Below are 21,841 nucleotides of genomic sequence, written 5' to 3'. Positions count from 1 at the left end.
ATATGGGAGAGTGGGGAATCATGGGCCACTTTTTTTCTTTGTTCCATTACTTCTTTATTATAAAAGATAAAATGAAAATAAAAAATGGTATGGTTTTGTACATTTTGAAGGTATCATAAGGTATTTTTTTTAATTTTTAATAAGTTATTTTCCCCAAATTCTGACTGTTTGAAAAAAAGCAATATTTTTTGGATTTTGAAAAATGGTGGGGAATCGTGGGCCACCAAATCCAAATTGACCAAATAACATGCAAAGTTTATGAGTTGACCCAAAACTGTGATTTCCTAATTCATTTCGTTATTTAAAAGCAATTTCAGATGATGAAATAAAAAAGAGAGCTGTGTATGATCGCATAGATTCCAAAACCTGGCTCGCAAACGTTTTGGCAAAATTTCTTATATAGGATGGACAAAATATTTTTCAGAATTCTTCATTTGGCATAAGAAAACTTTACAGATAGGAAAAACGTATTTTAAGTTCTGAATGTTTATAAAAACATAAAAATATAGGTGGTTCAAGATGTGTGGCCCACGATTCCCCACAAGCTATGATTCGCAAATTGGTTGCGTTTGTGTGACTTATTGATGTTTCATCAAAAATTCCTTTTCCACGTGAAAGATCATGACATAACTAAGATCATAAGCGTATGAGCATATTTTTATTATGCACTTTAGGTTTCTCATCGATGAAATTAGCGGATGTTTTTTTAATTATGTAAGTAAATTTTTCTAACTTTTTTTAGCTTGATAAATAAAAGAAGCTTATGGTGCATATTTCAGTCAACAACATATAGGAATATATGCTCACGCAAAGCGACGACGATGACAATTGGTTTGAGATTTTTATCTCAACACACATCTGAGATATTAAAAGTGGCCCACGTTTCCCCATGGCCCACGATACCCCACTCTCCCCTATATATAGATTTTCTCCGGAAAAAGAAGTATCTTATAAAAACTTTGGAAGGGTCCGCTTGGATGAAGTGACGCTCACAAGGCATTAGAATTAGAATGGTTCGTTGCCCAAATGCTACCTAACTTTTGTTGCGCACTAAAAATTTGGGGGTTGAAAGTATCACCCCTGTAAATAGAGAGAAAAAAAACTACCCTGGTGCGCAGTGCGAAGGATTCAAACCAGTAGTTTTTCCCTCCCGTTACCTGGTTGCATGTGTGCATGTATAAAGAAAGCCACGCGGGGCGGTAGAGGATGAAAATATACGAAATCGTTTCCTTCATAACCTTTAAGAGCAGAATTGAGAATCATTACTGCAATTCGAGTTTATTGAACGTTTATCTAACGTTTACCTTTTTGTTTGAAATAATGAACACGTTTTTGAAACACCATACACTGCAAATTTTTGCCTCGATTTCCAGCAAAAAAAATTGCTGGAAACGTTCAGCAATCCAATTTTTTGCTGGAAACCAGCAATCGGTTTTCGAATTGCTGGATTTTTCAGCATTCGGTTATGTGCTTGTCATTTTTGCTGAAAAATCAGCAATCGGTTTTCAAATTGCTGGACTTTCCAGCAATTGATCTAGTTTGCTGAAAAAACAGCAATCGAGTTGTCAATTTGGAGTTTGTTTTTGTTTCGTACGCTGAAGTAAGGTGAGATTCTATTTTACGAACTCAGGTTAAATTAATATAATTATTTTATTTTCCTTTATATTCTAGCAACCAGGCATCAAGTCAAGGGTAAGTTTTTATTGTACAGGTAGATATTCCATAGAAGATACTAATCAAAACTATTTTTACAGGTGGCGGATGATCAACATTTTGGCACAAAGCGGCCACCCCAGAGCCGGTGTTAGAAAGTTTTGAAAAAAAAAAATTTTTTTTGGAAAATAAATAAATCCCTGATTGAAAATGGGAGAAAATAATTGATTTTATTGCTTATTATATGCACAGCCAATATTAAACTTTAATTTTGAATTGAAATATAAATTTCATACTAAATACTGCCGGTTGTGTTGAAAGAAATAGCTGATTTCCAGCAATCTGAATTGCTGATTTTCCAGCAATTTGAATTGCTGGAAACCAGCATTAACGTTTGCTGTTTTTTCCAGCAATTGAAATTGCTGGAAATTTTGCTGGAAAATCAGCGGGACAAAAACCAGCAAAATTTTGCTGGTTTCCAGCAAAAAAAAATTTGCTGTGTAGGCAATAGTTTTGTGAAATTTCAAGGCAAAAGGCATGCATGTAATGTTCATGTATTTCCCTACAAATGAGGAGAAGATTGAAATAAAAATAAAATTTTAAAGTTGTTTTGATAACTTTTGCAGCAGTTTTCTTGCATTTACATACTCGAATCTAGTGCAAAGTTTAATTCAGATCTTAGAATCTCTGAGAAATTACAAATTGATAAGAAATTCGAAAAACAGATACCTTTGAAAATTCGTCAAAATTCTGCACACAAAACTTTCGGGGCTCCACTTAGCAAAATTTCGCTGTTACTTTCCGTTAGCAAAAATATTTTTTTACTGTTCAGTTAGCAAAAAGCTACATTTACTTCATTTTAGTTATAAAAAAGGTCATTTTACTTTATTTTAGTAAAACGAAGGTTTTTCAGCCGCTTTGTTCACAGACAGCAGCCGCCGCGCCAGTTGGGAGAAAAACAAAAAGCTGTCGCGATTAAGTGCGGTTCCGGATGTTCGTTGGTGGTGGTTCTTGTGGTGGCCAACTCCACGACGAAATTGTAGCTGAATCAACACCGAATGCTTACAGGTAAGGTCCGATCTTAATGTGTTCAGATTCTTCAATTTTTTAATTACTAATTTGTGTGTTTGTTTTTTTTTCTACCAGGTTAAAACTGCAACATGAAACCCGCAACAGTCCGGCAATGAAGAAGAACCACAACTGGAATTTCAACAAGCTGCATCCGGCAAACACCCCGGTGCTTTCTTTGATGAAGGTGGCATGCGTTCCCAGGATCGGAACTTCCATTTTACGAAAAGTGTGAAAATAAAATTTAAAAATATGAAAAATAAATAATAAGTGAATGAAATTTGTGTATTCTATTCAATAATCAAACATTCCCCTGATTCTCCAGAGAAAAAATAACAAAACATTAAATTACGGATCCGGGAAATCTTTTTCTCCGGTTTTTGCTAGAAATTTGAGTAAAAACTGCGGCGGCTAACTTTTTTCCTGTTTGCTAAAATTTTAGTTAAAAAATATTGCTAAATTGATTGCTAAGTTTCTAGCTGGTCAAATTTGAGCAAAATTTTGCTAAATTCCGGCCTCGAAAGTTTTGTGTGTGTGTTTCATATTTTGAAAATCTAAAGATGCAAAAATCAGCCAAATTACGTCAACATTTTTACCCACTTTTTAAAGTTCATCCGGTGTGACTTAAACAATTTTGACGGTTCATTGATGGTTCATTTAAATGTACAGGTACACCACTTTTTTACATTTTTTTGTGTTCATGATGTTAAAAAAATTTAAAAAAAATATATACATTCATGTTTCTGATTCCAGCTTTCTCGGACACTAAGGTCGAATTCACAGTGAGCGCGAAGCGAAGTGCGAAGCGAATTTCCAATTCGCGCGGCAAACCGCTTCTCATTGAAACACGTTGAAAAAAACATCGACCGGCCACAGTGCAAGCGAATTTTCATGCGAAGACCCGGCTGGATCGCGCGAGTTCATCCTGTTCATCCGGACATACACTGAAAATATTATCTCGGATATTTTTTATCGTAAAATGATTTATCTAAAAAATCTTTTTAAACAGTTTATTTATTTAATTATCATAGCCGTTTCTGTGTTGGTAATGAAAAATGCACGGTTTTTTAGCGCGGAATTTCGAAAAAAACGCGGTTTCAGTCTTTTTCAATTGAAACAAATTCTAACTGGCAATAAACGACCGGTGGCATGAAAGTCCCACAATATGTGTATAGAGTGAAGGGGCTGAACGGATAGAAGTTGGAGTTTGCTATACGACGCCATCTTGAAATCCAATATGGCCGCTTCCACTCAACTTTAAAATGCTGGAAGTGTCTGAAAAGCACATGAAACTCCCACAATATGGGTATTGGATGAAAGTACTCAATAAGTAAGAAGTCGAATTTGGCTGTCCGACGCCATTTTGAAATAAAAGATGGCGGTTTCCGCTCTATTCAAAATGCAGTTAATAAGTGAAAATCGCATGATCCATCCAAAATATAAGAAATGAGTAAAAGGGATCAAAAAATAGATAAAAAATGACTGACAAAAATTTAACAACAATTTTGAGAAAACTGCAAAAAAGCACTGAAACAAATAAACAAAAATATGACAAGTGTTATAAAAAGAAAGTTATATTGTCAAAAATATAACAAAACTGTGGAAAAATATTAAAAATATTACTAAAATTAAAAATATGACAAAAATATGACAAACAAAAAAGAGATAAATGACAAAATTTTGAATAAAACACGACAAATGTAGTAAAAAAAATTATGCCAAAAATATGACAGATATAACACAATTAGACAAAAATATAAGAAAAAAATCACAAAAACTGCAAAACTATGACAAGACAAATGAGAAAAAATATATGACAAAATTATAATCAAAATTTGACCATAAAATGACCTGACAGAACTTATATAAGGACAAATATTTGACAACAAATTTACAAAAATGATAAAATAATAACAAAAAATTTACAATAAAATCAGAAACATCTGACAAACATATATAAAACTATAAAAAAAATTATTACAAAGGTGGTAAAAATATGGAAAAATTTGACAAAATAATGGCAAAAATCTGACAAAATTATGAAGAATGAAATAAAAATATAACAAAATACTTTCAAATATACATGTATGTAAGAAAAATGACAAAATGATGATAAATACGACATTAAAATAACAAAATTTCAACAAAAAACATGACAAATCCGAACATAAAATGATGAATATGTTACAAATATATGGCATATGACAAAAAAAAATGACAAAATATGACAAAATCTAGACAAATCTATGGGCTTGTGATATGTCTAACTTAGTTGGCAAGTTAGTTCCCTCCTAAGCCAATGTCCGTGAGTTCAAATACAAGAGTAATCATCGAATACAGTTGTACCGGATAAGACATTCAGTATGAAGAGAAGATGGTAAAACGACTATATATAATCGAACGGAAAAAAAGACAAAACTATCAAAAGAAACTTACAATCAAATGAACAAAAAATCTGACAGAACTATGACAAAAATACGACAAATGAATACATGACAAAATAAAATGACAAAAACCTTACAGTACTATAACAACCATTGTCAATTGTTTGTCATAATTTTGTTTTTTTATCATAGTTTTGTTATATTTCTATTATATTTTTTTAATAGCTTTGTTACATATATTTTTATAACATTTGTAAGATTTTTGTCATAGTATTGAAAGATTTATGTTATTTTATTACAAATTTTTGTCATATTTGTAATTTTTTATTAGTTATTATATTTGTCATATTTTTAATTTAATTTGTCATATTATCCATAATGTTGTCAAATATTTGTCAAAGCTTTTGTTACGGGTTTTGGCATTATTATTAATTTTTTGTTATTATTAAGTAAATTTTTATTAATTTTTGTCAGATTTTTTTGTTTTAATTTAGTCATGGCTTCGCCATTTTAACAGTCAAGTTTATCATAGATTTGGTATATTTTCTCAAATTTATATAATATTTTTATCACCTTCACCATATTTTTTATCAAAGTTTTGTCAGAGTTTCGTAATTTTTGTTGTTATAATATTTTAATTTTTTTTAATAATTTTGTAATATTTTTGTCATAGTTTTGGTAGATGTTTTTTCTTGCGATTTTCAGTCATTTGAAATATTTTAAAGTTGAGTGGAAGCCGCCGTATTGGATTTTAAGATGGCGATTCATAGCGTCAGACTGCAAAATTCGACTTTTACTAATTGATTCCTTTCACCTAATACCCACATTTTGGGGGTTTTATGCAATTTTCAGTCATTAAAAGCATTTCGAATTTAGGCTGAAGCCGCCATCTTGGATTTGGGCGTCAAAAATCAGGTCCTTATTCCGGTCCTAAGATTCCTTTTCACAAATCCTGTGGTCCTAGTACGTGCAAGGTTTTTTCCGCGGTTTTCCGGAATTAACTTGGTTTTTCGCGGAATTAACGCGGATTAGTTTTTTTTTGCGCGGTACGTATCCCTCGCTCACAGTTTTGATTCTGCAAATTAAATTTGCAAAGATTTTTTCACGAGTGATTAATGTTTGCAAAACACCGAAGGTTTTTTTCAGTGTTGAACCGCTTCGCAATTCGCGTACACTGTGGCCGGCCTTCAAAAACGAACTTGCGAAATTCATCCGGTGAATGAATATTTCGCTTCGCAGTTCGCTTCGCGCTCACTGTGTTCGTACCCTAAGGTCGAATTCACAGTGAGCGCGGTGCGAATTGCGAAGCGAATTTCCAATTCGCGCGAAAAACCGCTTCTCATTGAAACACGTTGAAAAAAACATCGACCGGCCACAGTGCAAGCGAATTTTCGTGCGAACACCTGGCTGGATCGCGTGAATTCATCCTGTTCATCAGGACATACACTGAAAATATTCTCTCGGATATTTTTTATCGTAAAATGATTTATCAAAAAATTTTTTTTCAAAAGTTTATTTATTTAATTATCATTGCCGTTTCTGTTTTGGTAATGAAAAATGCACGGTTTTTTAGCGCGGATTTTCGAAACAAACGCGGTTTCAGTCTTTTTCTATTGAAACAAATTATAACTGGCAATAAACGACCGGTGGCATGAAAGCCCCACAATATGTGTATAGGGTGAAGGGGCTGAACGGATAGAAGTTGGAATTTGTTATCCGACGCCACCTTGAAATCCAATATGGCCCCTTTCACTCAACTTTAAAATGCTGGAAGTGACTGAAAAGCACATGAAACTCCCACAATATGGGTATTGGATGAAAGTACTCAATAAGTAGAAGTCGAATTTGGCTGTCCGACGCCATTTTGAAATACAAGATGGCGGTTTCCGCTTAATTCAAAATGAAATAAATAACTGAAAATCGTAAGGTCCATCCACAATATAAGAAATGAGTAAAAGGGGTAAAAAAGTAGATGATAAAATTACTGACAAAAATTTAACAAAAATTTTGAGAGAACTGCAAAAAAGCACTGAAAAGAATAAACAAAAATATAACAAGTGTTATAAAACTAAAGTAATATTGACAAAAATAATACAAAACTGTGGGAAAATATGAATAACTATTACTAAAATTAAAAAATATGACAAAAAAAATAGTGACAAATGACAAAACTTTGAATTAAACACGCCAAATGTGGTTAAATAATTAAGCCAAAAAAATATGACAAATATTACAAAATTAGACAAAAATATGAGAAAAAAATCACAGAAATGGCAAAACTATGACAAATGAGAAAAAAAATTTATGATAAAATTATAATCAAAATTTGATAATAAAATGACCTGACAGAACTAATATAAGAACCAATATTTGACAATAAATTTACAAAAATGACAAAATAATAACAACAAATTTACAATAAAATCACAAAAATCTGACAAAAAATAAGGCAAAATGGCTAGAATATGATAAAGTTCTGAAAAAAATATGACAAAAATTTGTCAAAAATAATGACAATAATCTAACAAAATTATGAAAAATGAGATAAAAATATAACAAAATACTTTCAAATATATGTAAGAAAAATGACAAAATGATGACAAATACGACATAAAAATCACAAAATTTAAAAAAAAGACAAATCCAAACATATAATAATAATAATAATAATTTATTAATGATGAATATGTAAAAAATATATCGCAAATACGACGAAAAAATGACACAATCTATAAAAATCTATGGGCTTGTGATATGTGTAACTCAGTTGGCATGTTAGTTCCCTCCTAAGCCAATGTCCGTGAGTTCAAATACAAGAGTAATCATCGAATGCATTTGTACTGGAAAAGACTTTCAGTATGAAGAGAAGGTGGTAAAACGAATATAATCGAACGAAAAAAGACAAAACTATAAAAAAAAACTTACAATCAAATGAACAAAAAATCTGACAGAACTATGACAAAAATATGACAAACGAAAACATGACAAAATTATGACAAAAATTAAAATAAAATGACAAAAATCTTACAGTACTATGACAACCTTTGTCAATTGTCATAGTTTTGTTTTATCATAGTTTTGTAACATTTTTTCATACTTTTGTTGCATATATTTTTATCACATTTGTAAGATTTTGGTCATAGTATTGCCAGATTTATGTTATTTTATTTCAAAATTTTGTCATACAGACCCCGCTTGATTTTGGCAACATCCGAGCAAAAACCGTTCGTTTTTGGCAACATCCAAAAAAGACGTTTTGTTGTCTTTTTTTTATTTTTTATTTTCATTTTAAACAAATAAAAATTAATGTAAAACGTAATATTAGCATGAAATTTTTTCATTCGGCTTAATTATGATAGTTTTAAACAGTAAAACATGAATTTTTCCATGTTTAATGCTCATAACTAATATAATTGAGTCAAATTGAAAAATTGTATGCTAATATAAGGTTTTACATAAATTTTGACTAATTTGAATTAAAAATCAAAAATGAAAAAGTGACAAAAAAACCGTTCGATTTTGGCAACATAAAATTTTCGGGCGTGTTGCCAAAAACGAACGGGGTCTTTATTTGTAATTTTTGATTAGTTATAATATTAGTCATATTTTTATTTCATTTTTCATATTTTCCATAATGTTGTCAAATATTTGTCAAAGTTTTTAATTTCGAGTTTTGGCATTATTAATTATTTGTTGTTATTATTTAGTCAACTTTTATTAATTTTTGTCAGTTTTTTTTTTTTAAATTTGGTCATGGCTTTGCCATTTCAATGTCAAATTTATCATAGATTTGGTATATTTTTCTAATATTTTCGTAATATTTTTATCACCATTGCCATATTTTTATTAAAGTTTTGTCAGCGTTTCGTAATATTTGTTATTATTATATTGTATTTTTTTTCAAAATTTTGTTATATTTATGTCATAGTTTTAGTAGATTTTTTTTGCGATTTTCAGTCATTTAAATTATTTTAAAGTTGAACGGAAGCCGCCGTATTGGATTTTAAGATGGCGTTTCATAGCGTCAGACTGCAAAATTCGACTGTTACTAATTGATTGAGTTTTTCGGAATTAACGCGGATTTGTTTTTTTTTTGCGCGGTGCGTATCCCTAGCTCACAGTTTTGTTAATTTGCAAAGATTTTTTCACGTGTGATTAATTTTTGAACACCGAAGGTTTTTTTCAGTGTTGAACCGCTTCGCAATTCGCGTGCACTGTGGCCGGCCTTCAGTGCACGCGAATTGCGAAGCGGTTCAACACTGAAAAAAACTTTCGGTGTTGCAAAAATTAATCACACGTGAAAAAATCTTTGCAAATTAACAAAACTGTGAGCGAGGGATACGTACCGCGCAAAAAAACTAATCCGCGTTAATTCCGAAAAACTCAATCAATTAGTAACAGTCGAATTTTGCAGTCTGACGCTATGAAACGTCATATTAAAATCCAATACGGCGGCTTCCGCTCAACTTTAAAATATTTTAATGACTGGAAATCGAAAAAAAATCTACTAAAACTATGACACAAGTATAACAAAATTTTGAAAAAAAAAACAATATTATAATAACAAATATTACGAAACGCTGACAAAACGTTAATAAAAATATGGCAAAGGTGAAAAAAAATATTACAAAAATATGAGAAAAATATACCAAATCTATGATAAATTTGACATTGAAATGGCAAAGCCATGACCAAATTTTAAAAAAAATCTGACAAAAATTAATAAAAATTGACTAAATAATAACAACAAATTAATAATAATGCCAAAACTCGAAATAAAAACTTTGACAAATATTTGACAACATAGATAATTAATATGAAAAATGAAATAAAAATATGACAAATTTAATAACTAATCAAAAATTACAAATAAAGACCCCGTTCGTTTTTGGCAACACGTACGAAAATTTTATGTTGCCAAAATCGAATGTTGCCAAAATCAAACGGTTTTTTGTCACTTTTTTATTTTTGATTTTTAATTCAAATTAGTCAAAATTGATGTGAAACCTTATATTAGCATAGAATTTTTCAATTTGACTCAATTATATTAGGTATAAGCAGTAAAACATGGAAACATTCATGTTTTTACTGTTTAAAACTATCATAATTAAGCCGAATGAAAAAATTTCATGCTAATATTACATTTTACATTAATTTTGATTGATTTGAAATGAAAATAAAAAATAAAAAAAAGACAAAAAAAAAACCATTTTTTTTTTGGATGTTGCCAAAAACGAACGGTTTTTGCTCGGATGTTGTCCAAAATCGAATGTTGCCAAAATCAAGTGGGGTCTGTATGACAAAATTTTGAAATAAAATAACATAAATCTGCCAATACTATGACCAAAATCTTACAAATGTGATAAAAATATATGCAACAAAAAATATGAAAAAATGTTACAAAACTATGATAAAACAAAACAAAACTATGACAATTGACAAAGGTTGTCATAGTACTGTAAGATTTTTGTCATTTTATTTTAATTTTTTTCATAATTTTGTCATGTTTTCATTTGTCATATTTTTGTCATAGTTCTGTCAGATTTTTTGTTCATTTGATTGTAAGTTTTTTTTAAAGTTTTGTCTTTTTTCGTTCGATTTTATTCGTTTTACCACTTTCTCTTCATACTGAAAGTCTTTTCCAGCACAACTGCATTCGATGATTACTCTTGTATTTGAGCTCACGGACATTGGCTTAGGAGGGAAGTAACTTGCCAACTGAGTTACACATATCACAAGCCCATAGATTTGTATAGATTGTTTAATTTTTTTGTCGTATTTGCGATATAGTTTTTTACATATTCATCATTAATAAATTATTATTATTATTATTATATGTTCGGATTTGTCTTTTTTTAAATTTTGTGATTTTTATGTCGTATTTGCCATCATTTTTACATTTTTCTTACATATATTTGAAAGTATTTTGTTATATTTTTATCTCATTTTTCATAATTTTGTTAGATTATTGTCATTATTTTTGACAATTTTTTGTCATATTTTTTTCAGAAATTTTTCATATTCTAGCCATTTTGCCTTATTTTTGTCAGATTTCTGTGATTTTATTGTAAAGTTGTTGTTATTATTTTGTCATTTTTGTAAATTTATTGTCAAATATTGGTCCTTATATTAGTTCTGTCAGGTAATTTTATTGTCAAATTTTGATTATAATTTTGTCATAAATTTTTTTTCTCATTTGTCAGTTTTGCCATTTCTGTGATTTTTCTCTCGTATTTTTGTCTCATTTTGTAATATTTGTCATATTTTTGGCTTAATTATTTAACCACATTTGGCGTGTTTAATTCAAAGTTTTGTCATTTGTCACTATTTTTTTTTGTCATATTTTTAAATTTTAGTAATAATTATTCATATTTTCCCACAGTTTTGTTTTATTTTTGTCAATATTACTTTAGTTTTATAACACTTGTTATATTTTTGTTTATTCATTTCAGTGCTTTTTTGCAGTTCTCTCAAAATTTTTGTTAAATTTTTGTCAGTAATTTTTCACCTTCTTTTTTACACTTTTTTATCCCTTTTACTCATTTCTTATATTATGGATGGACCTTACGATTTTCAGTTATTTATTGCATTTTGAATTAAGCGGAAACCGCCATCTTGTATTTCATAATGGCGTCGGACAGCCAAATTCGACTTCTACTTATTGAGCGCTATCATCCAATACCCATATTGTGGGAGTTTCATGTGCTTTTCAGTCACTTCCAGCATTTTAAAGTTGAGTGGAAGGGGCCACATTGGATTTCAAGATGGCGTCGGATAACAAATTCCAACTTCTATTCGTTCAGCCCCTTCACCCTATACACATATTGTGGGGCTTTCATGCCACCGGTCGTTTATTGCCAGTTATAATTTGTTTCAATTGAAAAAGACTGAAACCGCGTTTTTTTTCGAAAATCCGCGCTAAAAAACCGTGCATTTTTCATTACCAACACAGAAACGGCAATGATAATTAAATAAATAAACTTTTGAAAAAGATTTTTTTGATAAATCATTTTAAGATAAAAAACATCCGAGAGAATATTTTCAGTGTATGTCCGGATGAACAGAATGAATTCGCGCGATCCAGCCGGGTCTTCGCACGAAAATTCGCTTGCACTGTGGCCGGTCGATGTTTTTTTTTCAACGTGTTTCAATGAGAAGCGGTTTTTCGCGCGAATTGGAGAATTTTTTCTTAGTCTTTGAATAACGGAAAACTGAAGTGTTGTAGCTGAATATTGCGGAAATTGCACCTATTTAGACTCCTGTGCAAATAATTTCCACGCAGAAATATTTTCGCACTGACGCACACATAGACAACCTGTGTCAGTTTTTCAAATCAGCCGTTGCTCGCTTCTGATTTTCGAATCACATTTCCAAACGGCATAATCGTTATTGTTTTGGCGAAAATTATTATGAAATGCGAACCAAGGAGTTTAATAACGAAAATTTACCGATCAACAAATGAAAAGAAACGAACAGAAAACAGATTGCATTCTGTACATTCGGGTACAAGAATGTAAGTGGAACAAATAAATCATGCATTTCGGGCGTTTTTCGAATTACTGAAAAATAAGCCAAAAAATTATGGATTCACTGACAATTTTCACTGACACACCAGTCGCAATTGTTTTTAATTCAATTTTATCCAAAGATGTAAAGAATATCGATATGTGTCATTGTCTATGTAAAGGTCTGGGAGCAGATTTTACTGCGCGCAAATTATTTGCACGGGGGTCTAAATAGGTGCAATCTGCGCAGTTTGTTGAAGACGGCAACGGTGCGTATGAAAGTTGATTTTTTGGTAGGAATAATTTGAAGTAACTGAACTCTGATGTTGGTCCTTTTTTCATATAGTCCCTTTTCAACTTTTAGCACATGATAGTTTATATAAAGAATGTGATGGTGTTAGTGAGTGCGGAATTGTTATCTGTCAAATCAGATTCTCTCAATAGTCTAAAAATTCATGCAATTGACAATATCGTCTGAAAAACATATTTGAGGCCCTCACAGCCAAAGTATAAACCAAAGTATAAGCCAAAGTATAAGTGACAAAATGGTAGATTTTGAGTCAATAATCCGGGATTATTAATCCCAAACAATTATTCATAATTCAAACTTTATTTGCTGATTTTTTTTCGAAATTTTTAAATGTTATTTACGTACTTTAACCCTCATCCGCATTAGGGTGTCATTTTGACACCATTGCAAGTTTGAAGGCTTGTAACTTTTTTCAGAAGCTTCAAAATACAAAAATTTCTTCGGGGACCCTAAATTAATTCAAAAGTTCTTCAATATTGCATCTTTACTTTTTTTATGGACGAACCCTGGAAGCCTGGACAAAAAACTTCCTTTTCCGACTTTGGGTGTCATTTTGACACCACAAAGGTAAAATCTATTTCAGTCGTTTGAATTATTATGAACTTCATATAAAACTTATATCAAAAGAAACCTTGTAATGTCAGTAAAATATGTTTAGAACATTTTATACAGCTAAAGTTACAAGTTTTCTCGTTATTCAGAATGAAAGAAAAAAAATCCGAAAAAACATGCCTCACGAAAACTGCTGTAGTTCATATGTTACACGTCCAAAAAAATATTCGCCTTATGCATATGAAAGCTGAAGTTAATGCCTACATCATGAAGACAAGAAATATTTTTTAAATTTTTATTTAATGAAATGGTCACAAAAAGTTCAAAAAATGGGTCTAAAAAAACTACTTTTCATTCGATTGCTAGTAAATACTGTTTGAGCGATGGTAGAGTTTTAGAAAAAATATGACAACAAACTTTATTAAAATTCTAACATTTTGCTGTCTTTAGATTTTTGATGCAACAAAAATTGAAATTACTGGAATTTTTCAAAGTTCTCTACTTTGCACAATTTTTTTACAAATTGAAATTTCATCTCTTTTTGTGGTCCACCGTCAGGTTGTACCCGGATTTTCAGTGCTTTCACTTTGTTTGGACCAATAAAAAGTATATTCATTGGAAAGCAAATTTAATCTACATTCTAGTGTTTCTACAATCACGCTGTGAGATTCCACAAAAATATGAAAATTATAAACGTAAAATCATTCCTGAATGTTTAGAACCACAAGCAGCGCGTCCAGCAAAATGTGTTTGTTTGCTCTCCGAGTAGGTACGGTGAGTGGTTATTCGGGCAGAGAGCGAAGCCGACAGACGAAGAAATGCACGACACACATCGTTCGTCGACCTCACTAGAATGTAGATTAAATTTGCTTTCCAATGAATGTACTTTTTATTGGTCCAAACAAAGTGAAAGCACTGAAAATCCGGGTACAACCTGACGGTGGACCACAAAAATCTAAAGACAGCAAAATGTTAGAATTTTAATAAAGTTTGTTGTCATATTTTTTCTAAAACTCTACCATCGCTCAAACAGTATTTACTAGCAATCGAATGAAAAGTAGTTTTTTTTGACCCATTTTTTTGAACTTTTTGTGACCATTTCATTAAATAAAAATTTAAAAAATATTTCTTGTCTTCATGATGTAGGCATTAACTTCAGCTTTCATATGCATAAGGAAAATATTTTTTTGGACGTGTAATATATGAACTACAGCAGTTTTCGTGAGGCATGTTTTTTTCGGATTTTTTTTCTTTCATGCTGAATAACGAGAAAACTTGTAACTTTAGCTGTATATAATGTTCTAAACATATTTTACTGACATTACAAGGTTTCTTTTGATGTGAGTTTTGTTTAAATCGGTTTAACACGCCAAAAGTTATAACGATTTGAGCTTGTGGTGTCAAATTGACACTCCTAGTGCTGATTAGAATATTGAAATCTAATGGGGATGAGGGTTAACATTCGAAACAAAAATACAAATTTTCGAAAAATATATGGAAAATGACCAAACGCAACAACTTAAAAGCGTGTTTTCTCGAAATAAGCTTTTATGCTCTTATACCCCCCTTTGGCTCCAAGGGCCTCATTTGAGTTACATTGCGAGGATTCCGAAACTATAAATATTGTAAAAATCAGTTGAGAAACAAGAGAGAAATATAGCGATTTTAGTCAGGCAGGAGTGTCAAATTGACACTCCAGTAATTCTAACGGGTATTACTTTTAGGGACGCATGAAGACACATTAAGGTACCGAGAAACACCAAAATTAAGCTTTGTGTATGTATCTCATCTCAGCAAACTCTGAAAAATTTTCTAAGAATTTTGTACTTTCTATTTACCTAGAGTGTGGTGTTCAATTTTGAAGAAAAGTTTCATTTTGAACTTCATTATATTTAAGTTCTTCTTCGAAGTAAATCATACTCGAGGCAAACGAGATATCGCGTATTTCGTGCGCAATGTGTTAAGAAACAAAACTAAATGATTTCTGATTTAAATTTAGAACTAAATTTTTATTATTAAAATTTTAGATTTAGAAGATAAAAATTCTGATTGACGATTTTTTTTTTCAGATTCATAATAGCTTCGTTCAATCTATGGTAAAAATTTGTTTCAACTGGTTTCTGTCAACTGGTAGATGTTCAACGAGCCAATGTTTTGGTCGAAACTAGTAAGGTCGTTGTTCAATGGAGCAAGTTGAAACTAGTTGAAACCAATCCAGCAGGATTGGTTTCGGCCTGGTAGAAATCAGTCGAAGTCAATTGGAAAGAGACAGGTGATCAACTGGCAATCCATTTCTTCTTGTTTCGACCCGTTTCGACTAGTTTCCATTGAACAGACTAAATATGAAACATATTCAAGAATCTAACCCAAAATTGAAAATTTTCCCTTTTTTTCAGAATTCAGAATATTTTAGGTTCTTGAAATTGGAATTTATTTAGGAAATGTATGCGATTTTCAAATCTTCTGCAAATTTAGAAGATAAAATTGTCATAATTGCTGTATCTTAAAAAATAAATAAATTGGAAAACTTTTGGATAATTCTGCCCACAACCCTGATTAAATCCGTACATTTGTACCGGTATGTTTAGGCATCTTATAAGAATTTTAAGAACGAAAAACAGTTGCGGCAGTCTGATTGGAAAAAAAAGTCCATTTCAAAATTTGACCGCTTGTGTGTGAATGGAGAAACGACAATAGGGTAAATTGCAACTGTTGGCCCTTTTTACGATGTCAGATGAAATTTTTTTAAATATAACGGAATTTCAATGCTGTTTCTGGATATCTGAAGGGTCAGACTTACCTAACCATCGACATTTCACTCTCTACATTCGTGGGGCAATTCTGGAAAAATTTAAATTACGATTAGGGGTTGCGTTTCGGATGGAACAGAAATTATCCATCTTACATTTTCCAAAGGATGTATTTCCTTCAATTCCTACAATTTATCAGTTCAGTAGACAGTTAACAAGATCTTTATTTGTTGGTATATTTTCGCTTAAGATAATGCAGTGAATTTACAATTCTCAACACACTTCGAGCCTAGATAATGGTTCTTAAATGAAAAATTATTTACAGTTTTTCGATTTGTTTAAAACACTTTACTATACTAGGCCTCGTCATCTTCGCCTTCCTCTTCTTCGGCGTCTTCCTCCTCGTCCTCACCCTCCTCTCCTTCTCCGTCTCCACCATCGTCAAACTCGAACTCCGCTTCCTCGTCATCGTCTTCCTCCTCCCCTAGCTCATCCTCTTCGTCCAGCAGTTCCTCTTCCGCATCTTCGACATCTTCCACCACCTTATCTTTTTTGACTTTCTTCGTATCGGTTACTTTTTCCTCGCCTTCTCGCTTCACTCCTTTTGCTTCCGAAACTTCCTTGGAGCTCATCGTTAAATAGTTTAGCTAAATTTTCCCGGTTTTAATAAACGCGTGCTCGTGCCAAACTTGTCTTGTAATGCCGATTCAACTGAAGCGAAGCATCAACACGCGAGAAATTGTGGAACTGCTTAGGCGCCAAGGTGCCCAGTTCTTAATTTTAAACTGATGAAATCCGATTTAGGAAAAAGCTTTTTTTCGTAAAAATTATGGTTTAAAAATTGGAATCGATATGACTCGATACTACAAAATGTTTTCTTTTTTTATTTTCAATACATTAAGATAAAGTTCATGTAAAATCGAAGTAGTTTTTTCATCATTTGAAAATATACATTAGTTCAATTGACATATATAATGGCAGAACTGACAACACTTGTCCAGTTGGATTTCTGCGAGCTGCAAGCTGTTTGCGCATCTGACAGGAATTTTTATCCGAATGTGCGTGAGCTCGCGTGAACCGGATGAATCCGTGTTTTAGTCAGTGATGCCAAGCGAACTCAATTTGCAAGGAATTGAAATCTACCTCAACAAAACAGAAGGGTAGAAAATGACTGACATCAGATATAAAATATGAGATGTATTTAAGACATGAGACCTGAACACATAAGATATAAGGCCTGAGCTTTGTACTCGAGATAGACTTACGACATGAAACTTGAGGCCCATGACCCCAGTCATGAAGCATCCGACTTAACACAAAAGCAAAGAAACGTGAGGCCTGAATCCTGATGGACATGACACTTGAGTCTTCTAATCTCTCAGTCTCAAGGCTCATGCTCTTCGCAATCAAACAGAGTTTCAAATATTAAAATATGTTCGTTGGTTTTTGGTGTTTGCTCAATCTTCTAAATAAACAAACCGATTAAATTGAAAAGTGAACTTTAGTTTTTATAAGAAGTAATATAAGAGTGAGATAATAGTTACTGAGAAAACAAGAACCCGAATGTCGTTTATATTAAGTTTATGTTTAAATTATGAATTTTAATTACTGCGAATAATAAACTGCTATGATGGATTTTATTTTGAAATCTAATATTTTTTTAATTTAAAGTCTTATTTTCGAAATCACACAAAAACGATATCTTGAACATTCAATAATTTTACAACATACTTAATCTCACTATCTAAATTGGAAAGTATAAACTCTTTTACTCTTAATCCTAGAAGGAAGACAGTGTCAGTCATATAATTTCAAACAATTTCCTTGGGTGTCACAGCTCCAGATTGATCGTTTTGAGTTTGGATCGATTGTTTTATCGATCTGATTGCCCACAGTTCGGCCATAACAATTCCTGTAATAAAAATTGGCGTATGATCAAATCTGTTCAATTCAACTAGTTTTGTCGTTCATTGATTGTTGAATTGTACCTATAAAAAGGGTCAGAAGGGTAATCAAAACCGTTCCAATGAAACAAACCCTTCCGATCTTTTCTGAACTTGTAAGTTGAACCAAAAGACGAACGGAAATATTCAACAGGTAAAGAAAAAGGCAAACACTGCGAACCTTCACGAAGCCCATATATTTGTTGATATGGTTGATGTTTTCCTAGGAGAAATAAAAAAATTCTTATTAAAATGTGACTGAATAAAACCTTAAATTTGGGTAGAATTACTGTTCTAATACCGATCATCAGAAGAATGGAAAATCCGGTCCAACATACGGCCAGGACAAATTTCAGCCCCAAAATGGTATCGGATTCATAGCCTGAAACGAAACACAACAACCATCCTTAAAAAATCTACTTGATCAAGCACAAACTAAACTCACCGGTTCCGAAGAAGCCCAAACTTCGAACGGCAATCCAAACGGCCAGAATCACATTGAAGGCGGCGTAGTTGTACCCGAGGAATCGAACCTGATCGGAAATGGACATTTTTTCGCTAGTTTTAAGTCAAAAAGTTTGACTCAAAATTGTCGATTGGTAAGTCGTATATTTTCAGTCTTGTTTTTGTGTGAAGATCAACTTTCGAACGACTGACAGCATTTTGTTATCTTCTTCATTACGTTCATTACTTTTTTTTGAAATGATTTTTTTGGGTCAAGTTCATCTTTGCCAAACATTTTGATTGTCGATGGATGTGTGTGTTATTAGTGTTATTCTAATGAATTCTAAATTTCAAATGAACTGGCATTATTTGACCCATTTGTGAATCATCTTCACAATAAATCAGTTAAAACGCATAAAAAGATTTTCTTTGTCATTTTCTCGCAGATCTCTCATATTATGGTTAACAAATTTGAAGAACATAATAAAAAAAGACAATTTGTAGATATCATTTCCAGCCGGAGATTTTTTTACGGCAAATCATTTGGTTCATTTTATGATAAATGAATCGGAAAAATGAATCAAACGATTCATTACTCAACGTTCATTTCTGAAGTTGCGTGAAAGCTTTTGAGCAATGTTGAAAGTTACCAAAATGTAGCTTACAAGACTGTCAGTTCAAAAAAAAAATTTTTTTTCTGATTTGAATTTCAAATCTTCATCTAAATAATTCTAAATTTGAGTTTTAACTCAAATTCTGCATACATTCTTGAATTCAGACATCTAATTTCTGATGTTGAGTTCTATATCTGCAGGAATTCTATTTCAGATGTGTGCTTTCTTCTCTGTAATTTGATGCTGTAATCGAAGTTTGAGTTCTTGAATCTTAATGTATTCTGAATTTGAATAATTAATCTCAATTCTGTTTCTCTGTATTCTGTATCTGCATTCAGAATCAGAATACTGAATTATGAACCTGAATTTTAAATCTGAATTCTGATTCTGAATTTTTAATCTGAATTCTTAAATCTGAATTCTGAATCTGATTTCTGAATCGGAATTCTTAATTCTGAATCTGAATTCGGAATCTGAAATCTGAATTTGAATTCTTAATTTGAATTCTGAATCTGAATTCTAAATCTGAATCTGAATTTTGAATCTAAATTCTGAGTTCTGAATCTGAATTCTGAATCTGAATTCTGAATCTGAATTCTGAATCTGAATTCTGAATCTGAATTCTGAATCTGAATTCTGAATCTGAATTCTGAATCTGAATTCTGAATCTGAATTCTGAATCTGAATTCTGAATCTGAATCCTGAATCTGAATTCTGAATCGGAATTCTGAATCTGAATTCTGAATCTGAATCTGAATTCTGAATCTGAATTCTGAATCTGAATTCTGAATCTGAATTCTGAATCTGAATTCTGAATCTGAATTCTGAATCTGAATTCTGAATCTAAATTCCGAGTTCTGAATCAGAATTCTGAATCTGAATTCTGAATCTGAATTCTGAATTTTGAATCTGAATTCTGAATTCTGAATCTGAATTCTGAATCTGAATTCTGAATCTGAATTCTGAATCTGAATTCTGAATCTGAATTCTGAATCTGAATTCTGAATCTGAATTCTGAATCTGAATTCTGAATCTGAATTCTGAATCTGAATTCTGAATCTGAATTCTGAATCTGAATTCTGAATCTGAATTTGAATTCTGAATCTGAATTCTGAATTTTTAATTCTGAATCTGAATTCTTAATCAGAATTTTGAATTCTGAATCAGAATTTTGAATTCTGAATTTGAATTCTGAATGTGAATTCTGAATCTGAATTCTGAATCTGAATTCTGAATCTGAATTCTGAATATGAATTCAGAATCTGAATTTGAATCTGAACCGGAATTTTGAATCTAAATCTGAATTTGAATTCTGAATGTGAACTCGGAAGATTGAGGCTTTTTCAATGTGAAATTTATATCCTTAAAATTCTTTGATTGTTTTTTTAAGAAAATAAAAAAAAAAGTCATCTTCATGAATTTGCAATAATCTTGTGTTTATAATTTTTACAAAATATTTTATTGTTACAAAAATATTAAAACAGTAAATAAATAAGTAAATGCGGTATAAAGATTGGGTGTAAATGCTGTTTACGAGACGTTGGATTCTGATCACAGACAAATTGTTTTCCTATCAAGTTTTTGAATGCCTGAACAATCGTGTACTTTTTCAGTGCCACTGTTTTTTTTTCAAATAAATTTCTTTGACTTCTGAAAATATTTTCAAACAAAGTTTTCAAAACAATCTTTTCTCATGTTCTGATGGCAACTTTTGTGCTCACTAGCTAGTAGAGTTAAAATTTCAATCAAAAGTAACAATACTTAGATTAAATTGATAGTTCGTTATCGATAATTAGGAAAATGGTTCCATTGACTCCCGCTTAGATTCAATATACTTTTTGAAATGTTCAAGGGCCCACAGCTCGAAGAAGAAAATTCCTGAAAAACAAAAATTATTTATTTTAGTTTTATGGAATTTTCGCATAATTTTTGTAGCAAACTCACCGACAATTAATGCTAAAACAACTAGAATCAAAATGCCGATCACCAGCATCCTTGGAATGGATTCCGAATGTCCCAAATCAACCATCATGTTTACAGAAATACTCGACAGATACAAAAACACGCACAGACTTCGAAATCTGACAAAGAGCAAGTATTTGTGGACATGCTTGGAAATATCCTACAAACGATGGAAACTTTATGCTTAAAAAATATCTATAGATATTCTTTGCATACCTTGTAAATTCCAATGATTAACAGCACACAGAATGCCGTCCAAAGTAAGCATAAGACAATCTCCAGCGCCAGTCCCAAGTCGTTTTCGTATGCTGTAAACAATAAACAAACGAAGAGGTGAAAACATAACTTTCTGAGCCTAATTTGTTCGAACTTACGCGATCCTAGATGAGCGATGCTTCGGACAGCTAACCACAGCGCTACCAGGAAATTCATTCCAGCATATTTGTAGCCCATTAGCTTAATTAGATCCATTTTCGAGATTTTTCAACTTCATATCAGCTTATGGATGGACACTAAAGAGTTCGACCTTCTTACGAGCATCTGGCGTATACGCATACGACGAAAAAGCAACATTTCCTCATGCGCCATGCGTACAATCGAAAAGTGAGTTACACGATGAACGTTTGACTTAGTGAATTCCCTGCTTCAGTAAGTCG

General features: G+C 31.7%; 2 protein-coding genes across 3 annotated transcripts; both read right to left on the bottom strand.

Annotated features, from left to right (window-relative positions):
* Positions 1-17,840: 17,840 nt before the first annotated feature.
* Positions 17,841-18,734, bottom strand: LOC129756591 (uncharacterized). 2 transcript variants are annotated; one of them, XM_055753501.1, is made up of 4 exons: positions 18,611-18,734; positions 18,456-18,547; positions 18,211-18,388; positions 17,841-18,134 (listed from the first exon to the last, which is right to left on the bottom strand). In XM_055753501.1, exons 1-4 carry the CDS (start codon positions 18,714-18,716, stop codon positions 18,034-18,036), a joined length of 477 nt encoding a protein of 158 aa, XP_055609476.1. In that variant the 5' UTR covers positions 18,717-18,734; the 3' UTR covers positions 17,841-18,033. The 2 variants fall into 2 exon arrangements, with proteins under 2 accessions (XP_055609476.1, XP_055609475.1); XM_055753500.1 differs by having other exon boundaries at positions 18,467-18,547.
* Positions 18,735-20,900: 2,166 nt separating this feature from the next.
* On the bottom strand, positions 20,901-21,772 carry LOC129756592 (uncharacterized). The gene is made up of 4 exons (XM_055753502.1): positions 21,560-21,772; positions 21,402-21,493; positions 21,168-21,345; positions 20,901-21,101 (listed from the first exon to the last, which is right to left on the bottom strand). Exons 1-4 carry the CDS (start codon positions 21,654-21,656, stop codon positions 21,016-21,018), a joined length of 453 nt encoding a protein of 150 aa, XP_055609477.1. The 5' UTR covers positions 21,657-21,772; the 3' UTR covers positions 20,901-21,015.
* Between the last annotated feature and the right edge of the window lie 69 nt (positions 21,773-21,841).

The sequence above is a fragment of the Uranotaenia lowii genome, chromosome 3, assembly GCF_029784155.1.
Source record: "Uranotaenia lowii strain MFRU-FL chromosome 3, ASM2978415v1, whole genome shotgun sequence".
NCBI classification, from domain to species: domain Eukaryota; kingdom Metazoa; phylum Arthropoda; class Insecta; order Diptera; family Culicidae; genus Uranotaenia; species Uranotaenia lowii.
The sequence above is the reverse complement of the archived record's forward strand: the minus strand, read 5'-3'. Positions and strand labels throughout refer to the sequence as shown.